The 7,251-nt window shown below is 42.4% G+C and overlaps 1 protein-coding gene across 1 annotated transcript; it reads right to left on the reverse strand.

Moving 5' to 3' along the window:
- Positions 1–646: 646 nt before the first annotated feature.
- LOC118367570 (alpha-N-acetylgalactosaminidase-like) lies at positions 647–6,693 on the reverse strand. The gene is made up of 7 exons (XM_052492651.1): positions 4,812–6,693; positions 4,082–4,239; positions 3,682–3,895; positions 3,013–3,174; positions 2,483–2,680; positions 2,085–2,393; positions 647–1,891 (listed from the first exon to the last, which is right to left on the reverse strand). The coding sequence occupies exons 2-7, from the start codon at positions 4,165–4,167 to the stop codon at positions 1,667–1,669; spliced, it is 1,194 nt and encodes a 397-aa protein (XP_052348611.1). The 5' UTR covers positions 4,168–4,239; positions 4,812–6,693; the 3' UTR covers positions 647–1,666.
- Positions 6,694–7,251: the final 558 nt, after the last annotated feature.

Here is a 7,251-nt window from a genome sequence, read left to right on the forward strand (position 1 = left end):
CCAGAGTACCTTCTTCCATATGTTTGGGGAGTCGCCCACCTGCCTTTTGGCAAACAACAAACATGTTTGCTTATTTGTTTCAGGTCGCTCTGTGGAGTGTACGGCAGGGTAGCCTAGTGGTTAACCGGAAGGTTGCGAGTTCAAACCCACAAGGTACAAATCTGTCGTTCTACCCCTATTCTGCCCACTAGGCCATCATTGAAAATAAGAATTTGTTCTTAACTGACTTGCCTGGTTAAATAAAGGTAAAATACATTTTAAAAAGTGGTCCTATGGACAGATACTCCAATCTCCGCTTTGCAGCTCCTTCAGGGTTATCTTTGGTCTCTTTGTTGCCTCTCTGATTAATGCCCTCCTTGCCGAGTTTTGGTGGGCAGCCCAATCTTGGCAGGTTTGTTGTGGTGCCCTATTATTTCCATGTCTTAATAATGGATTTAATGTTGCTCCGTGGAATGTTCAAAGTTTCTGTTATTTTTTTATAACCCAAACCTGATCTGTACTTCTCCACAACTGGCCTGTTTGGAGAGCTCCTTGGTCTTCATAGTACTTGCTTGGTGGTGCCCCTTGCTTAGTGGCGTTGCAGACTCTGGGGCCTTTCAGAACAGGTGTATATATACTGGGATCATGTGACAGATCATGTGACACTTAGAGTGCAAACATGTGGATTTTATTTAACTAATTATGTGACTTCTGAAGGTATTTGCTTGCACCAGATCTTATTTAGGTGTAAAGGGGGTGAATACATATGCACCTTTTCCTTTTTTTTTTTAAACAAGTAATTTTTTTCATTTCACTTCACTAATTTGGACTTATTTGTCCATTACATGAAATCCAAATTAAAATCCATTTAAATGACATGTTGTAATGAAACGAAATAGGAAAAACCAAGGGGTTTGAATACTTTTGCAAGGCACTGTACCAACAAGACTGTATCGCTTATCCACAAGCCCTACCAGACCGGCATCACCAGCTGTTTATCCCATCACCAAATAAACATGCTTGGCCTATTCTGGAGCACAACATCTAATTTCCTTGTGCAACCTAATCTACTGTGATATAGCCATGCTGGTGTTTCAAGGGTAAAGGGAACCCACTAATGGTTGTTGTGAAACTCTGTCTACACTGCCCCTCAGTGGTGGAAAGGGGGATTGACTGCTATGGACACAATTCCTCTTGACACAGCTCCGAACCTTGTACACTATTGCATGACTGAAAGTCTTGTTGCATGTTAAGTTCATCATCTTACTCTATGCAGTCTCAATTCTGCACCTCATTACACCCTCCTTTTATTATACATAGGCAAGATATGAACCGCTCCTTCCTGTTAGAATAGAGGTCACACAACAAAATACAAATAAATTATACATTTTGAAATATTACACATGGTTTAATCTCCTCATGGGCAGACGCACATAACATTAATTGTTGCAGACAGAGACGGTGATGAAGCTGCCGACCTGTTTCCGCCACTGCTTCTAGTATGATTTCTCTTTCGTCTACCCCAAGAACTTAATCGAGTAGCTGGCGCAAGATTTCAGTTCTGGGTTGCCGAGATTACATATGGGTAAAATACAAAGGTGCAAACAAAATCTATATTCTTCCTGACTCAAATATCTTTGATTGGATCTGGATTGATGGAGTTCCTGCGTGCTTACTTCATGTCTCCTCAGAGCAGACTAGGAGGCACAACTCTCGGCTTATGGAAGTCGAACGAGAAGGACATCCTGTATTTCTGTCGGATGTAGGGGTATCTACCATCATCCTGTGGATGCTCGTAGTGCATTTTGGGATAGACGTACCACATTACGACTCCTGAGGGGTTGATGGAGACGGTGAACTCTGTGCTGGCAGACAGTCCGCTCAATGTTTTCCCAGTGAACACGTCATAAGCCTGAAAGATATAGAAGAGTACAAATGTAGAGGTACAACACTTTGTCACTTACAAAAACACAGCCCACAGCTCAAACTTCCACTTCCCTCAACAGGAATAAATACAGTCATCATGCGCTGGAAGAAATCGAGTCATCATGCACTACAATGTGGTTGGAGAGAACTAGGAAAGGAATCAGGAAAGAGGAGCACACCTCGTAGCTGCCTGCTGTGTAGTTTAACTTGGCCAGGGAGGTGTGGCAGTGATAGGCCATGTCTTGGCGACGGCTGAGGGACACCAGAGCACTAGCCGACTGGGAGAGGGGCCGCCAGTACACTTCAACATGACCTCCTCTCCTGTAAAAAAGAGAGTGACATAAAGACAAAGAAAAGGAGAGTAAAACAGTGAATTTCGTGCAGAGACCGTGGTCTAGTGATAATGCTCCCAGCCAGTCACATACTCTACTACCAATCGGTGACCAGGGTTCAGTCCCCTTCCTACTGTTCTCCCACTTGCCTGTCTCCTAACTGTCTGAAGGAAGTGAATTTCATACTGCCAGAATTGATCTATGTGACTCATAAACAAATGTGTAGTTTTGTCATTGAGGGTCACCTGTAGCAAGCGTCTTCCCTGGACGCCCATAGGATCCTGGTTGATGGCGATGGCAGCTCTGTTTTGCAGGATGGCCCTGGCCTCACTGCTTAGGGTCCGAAGGTTGTTAGACATAATGAGAGGTGCAGCCATGATCGCCCAAAGAGCCATCTGAGTGCGTGATTGGTCCACACTGAGGCCAACGTTTCCTATGATCAGCTGGGAGAGAAAAATGACAAATATGTAAGGTTAATGAGATGTACAACAATGTGAATAAATGTAAATAAATAAAACAATGTGAGCAGAGTGACTCCTAGTCCCTTCCAAATGCAGGAACAAGGTTAATATTGGCAAGACAGGTGTAAGGGGTAAGAGTAAATGTGAAATAGTAAAAAGTACATGTGAAATAGGGAGAAAACTCTACCAATACAATTGTGAGGAGAGTACAGTATTAGACGTGAACAGAGAGGAGAGCACAGAAAGAAGGACAGAGGGATTGGTGTAAGTAAGGGACAGACAATGGTCGGACGTAGGACAGACAGCGGACAGACCATGTCAGGATCGTTCCAGCGTCCAGGGCCGGCTTCAGGCTGCAGTATCCCCTGGTTGTCAAAGAACCCGTCTGTAATGTCTTGCACACTGTCCCACGAGTCCTGAGTGTCATCATAGTTACGCCACAGGTTACAGATCTCCCCCAGCAGAGTGTAATTCACCTGCAGAAAAAATAATTGTTATTGTAAAACCCAAAATCTTTGCAGCACATAGCTATTCACTAACCCTTGTCCCCCCCCCCCATCTCCTTCCATATATTATTATTTTCATGACAGTACAGTAGTAAGCAAAGGGAGACAGGTATGTACAGTACAGGGAGACAGAGAGGAAGGGCACAGACAGTCAGCCGAGCCGGGGCTTGTGTCACTGGTAGCATAATGAAACACACACTGGGAGGGAGTCCACCCCGATAGGCTGGCCAACTACAGGAGTAGCCAATTGGACGGCCTGTTTCATTCAAAGCCTTGGGAAATGAGAGGGTAACCTGTATGACAGGAGAACAATAAAAATCCACTCTATGCCCCTCTGAGTCTATTTCCCTCTACCCTCTCTTGCACCCATCTCTTTAAATACCACCATGCCAGGATACTAAAGGACCACCAATGCTGATACACTCTATATAGTAACTCCCAATGTACAGTTGCAGTTCACCCTCAAGATTCACACACCCTTCTGTTGCTCCTCTTCATTGGAGTAGCAGCCATCCAACTTCCGGAAGTCCACACCCCAACTAGCGGACGTCTGGGCATCAGTCTCAATCTTGTCCAGCGTGGTGCCAGGGTACCCTCCACAGGTGTGTGTGTGCCCAGGTCCCCATAGATGACCAGCTTCAGGCCGCAGTCATGGAGGTACCTCGCCAGCTTGGCAATGCCCCCAGGGAATCTGGGGTTTTAGAGATGGCAGTGAAGTCATGAATCTCATACCTAATACTGTCCGTTCATAATGCTGTAGTAGATAAGACCTCAAACTCAAGTCAATGTCCTTTATTAACCCATGGTAGCTCTACAATAGGGGTGACTTCAGAGTCACTATGTAAAACTGCACATAAATATGTCTACCATTATGTACCTGATGTAGTTCTTGGGATCATTCTCACAATCGATATTACAGCAAAAACGCTCCCAAGACATCCATCCCATGGGTGGGGTCCTCATCAAACCATTGTCCAAAGCAGAGGTAGCTGAGGTTAAATTCCAGCAGGAAAAGAATTGGCAACAGCTTCATCTCTGAGGAGAAATAGTGATATGCAAAGCAACTGTAAGGTTTGTCCTAGTTGTTTATATTTAGGTCGCAGAAAAACTCTGCAAAACAAACAACAAATTGAATTGCCCAGCAAAGAGAAACTGAAAGCACCGCTCAGATTTGATGCATGGATCATATTTTTAATTTTTTAATTTAAAAAAAGTTGACCCCCTTTTTTCTCCCCAATTTCGTGGTATCCGATTGTTAGTAAATAACTATCTTGTCTCATCGCTGCAACTCCTGTACGGGCTCGGGAGAGACGAAGGTCGAAAGGCATGGATCATATTTGTGGTGACTACAATACTGATCTTGGTTAACTGGGAAAGTGAAAAAACTGTTTAGCCAGAAAGCAGGATAGCAGCCCTGTGTCTGCACATGGGTTGTTTATTACATACCATAATAACGCATTTCTATGTAGTTCCCAACAATCGAATCATGTAGCCTGCATGATTCTGGTCAGTGAACAACCAACATAGAAGCAGTAAAAGGAAATAAGTCCTTATTCAATAATGATGTATAACAAATTATATTACAAAACTACATTGGGGTACTATACCTGCTCAATGTTTCACTTTTGCAGTCAGTAAACCCATTTTATTAGGGCAAATTCGTCACTGCAACTACTTTCTCTCTATTTCTCTTGCTGGTCTCCATTTCCTGTATACAGAGCCTTGGTGATGTGACTTATCTCTGTCACATGGCAACCAGAAGGGGAGGGATTGCTGCCTTCTAATTTAGCAGCACATAGCAATTGAACTACGAATGCTGCTTTGCACATATTGTGTGCACAGCTTCTAACGTCTCATATATCAAATGTTCATTACTGAAATATGAGTGATTCTAATCACACCATATAATTCAATTCAATTCAAAGGGCATTATTGGCATGGGAAAACACATGTTTACATTGCCAAAGCAAGTGAAATACAGTAGATAAAACAAAAGTGAAATAAACAATTAAAAATTAACAGTAAACATTACACTCACCAAAGTTTCAGAAGAATAGAGACATTTCGAATGTCATATTATGGCCATGCACAGTGTTATAACGATGTACAAACGATGTACAAAAGGGAAAATAAATAAACATACTGTAAATATGGGTTGTATTTACAATGGTGTTTTTTCTTCACTGGTTGCCCTTTTCAAGTGGCAACAGGTCACACATCTTGCTGCTGTGATGGCAAACTGTGGTATATCACCCAATAAATTTGGGAGTTTATCAAAATTGGATATGTTTTCAAATTCTTTGTGGATCTGTGTAATCTGAGGGAAATATGTGTCTCTAATATGGTCATGCATTTTGCAGGAGGTTAGGAAGTGCAGCTAAGTTTCCACCTAATTTTGTGTGCACATAGCCTGTCTTCTCTTGAGAGTCTTGTCTGCCTACGGTGGCCTCTCTCAATAGCAAGGCAATGCTCACTGAGTATGTACATGGTCAAAGCTTTCCTTAATTTTGGGTCAGTCACAGTGGTCAGATATTCTGCCACTTGTGTACTCTCTATTTAGGGCCAAATAGCTTTCTAGTTTGATCTGTTTATTTGTAAATTCCTTCCAATGTGTCAAATAATAATATTTTTGTTTTCTCATGATTTGGTTGGATCTAAATGTGTTGCTGTTGCAGTCATGGGGGTCTGTGGGGTCTGTTTGTGTTTGTGAACAGAGCCCCAAGACCAGCTTGCTTAGGGGACTCTTCTCTAGGTTAATCTCTCTGTAGGTCATGGCTTTGTTATGAAAGGTTTGGGAATCGCTTCCTTTTAGGTGGTTGTAGAATTTAATAGCTCTTTTCTGGATTTGGATAGTTAGAGGGTATCAACATAATTCTGCTCTGCATGCACTATTTGGTGTTTTACGTTGTACAGGGAGAATGTTTTTGTAGAATTCTGCATGCAGTCTCAATTTGGTGTTTGTCCCATTTTGTGAATTCTTGGTTGGTGAGCGGACCCTAGACCTCACAACCATAAAGGGCAATGGATTCTGTAACTGAGTCAAGTATTTTTTGCCAGATCCTAATTTTTGCAAGATCCTAATGTCGAATTTCATGTTCCTTTTGATGGCATAGAAGGCCCTTCTTGCCTTGTCTCTCAGATCGTTCACAGCTTTTTAGAAGTTACCTGTGATGCTGATTTTTAGGCTGAGGTAAATATATTTTTTTGTGTGCTCTGGGGCAACTGTGTCTAGATGGAATTTGTATTTGTGGTCCTGGCAGTCGGACCTTTTTTGAACCCTCATTATCTTTGTCTTACTGAGATTTATTGCCAGGGCCAAGGTCTGACATAATCTGTGCAGAAGATCTAGGTGTTGCTCAAGGACATTCCTTGGTTGGGAGCAGAAGCACCAGATCATCAGCAACAGTAGACCCTCATGCCAAATTTGAGTCAAGAGCTTTTTGAAATCAACAAAGCATGAGAAGACTAACTTTTTTTTGGTTTGTTTGCTTGTCAATTAGGGTGTGCAGGGTGAATACACGGTCAGTGGTACGGTATTTGGTCAAAAAGGCAATTGGCCATTTGCTCAGTACATTGTTTTCACTGAGGAAATGTAAGAGACTGCTGTTAATGATAATGCAGAGGATTTCCCCAAGGTTGCTGTTGAACCATATCCAACGGTAGTTGTTGGGGTCAAATTCTTCTCCACTTTTGTGGATTGGGGTGATCAGTCCTTGGTTCCAAGTATTGGGGAAGATGCCAGAGCTGAGGATGATATTAAAGAGTTGAAGTATAGCCAATTGGAATTTGTGGTCAGTATATTTTATCATTTCATTTAGGAATCCGTCATCACCACAGACCTTTTTGGGTTGGAGGGTTTGTATTTTGTCCTGTAGTTCATTCAGTATAATTGGAGAATCCAGTGTGTTCTGGTAGTCTTTAATAGCTGATTCTAAGATTTGTAATTGATCATGTATATGTTTTTGCTGTTTGTTCTTTGTTATAGAGCTAAATAATCGTTCATCCACCTCTGGCCTGCTCACCTCCCTACCACTGAGGATGTACAGT

Source organism: Oncorhynchus keta, chromosome 34 (assembly GCF_023373465.1).
Source record: "Oncorhynchus keta strain PuntledgeMale-10-30-2019 chromosome 34, Oket_V2, whole genome shotgun sequence".
NCBI classification, from domain to species: domain Eukaryota; kingdom Metazoa; phylum Chordata; class Actinopteri; order Salmoniformes; family Salmonidae; genus Oncorhynchus; species Oncorhynchus keta.

Coding starts and splice junctions, on each gene's coding strand:
- LOC118367570 (XM_052492651.1), bottom strand. CDS start 4,167: ATGAGGACCCCACCCATGGGATGGATGTCTTGGGAGCGTTTTTGCTGT. Junction 2,394..2,482: donor AGGGAAGACGCTTGCTACAG/GTGACCCTCAAT, acceptor TCAGACAGTTAG/GAGACAGGCAAGTGGGAGAA. Junction 1,892..2,084: donor ACACAGCAGGCAGCTACGAG/GTGTGCTCCTCT, acceptor TATATCTTTCAG/GCTTATGACGTGTTCACTGG.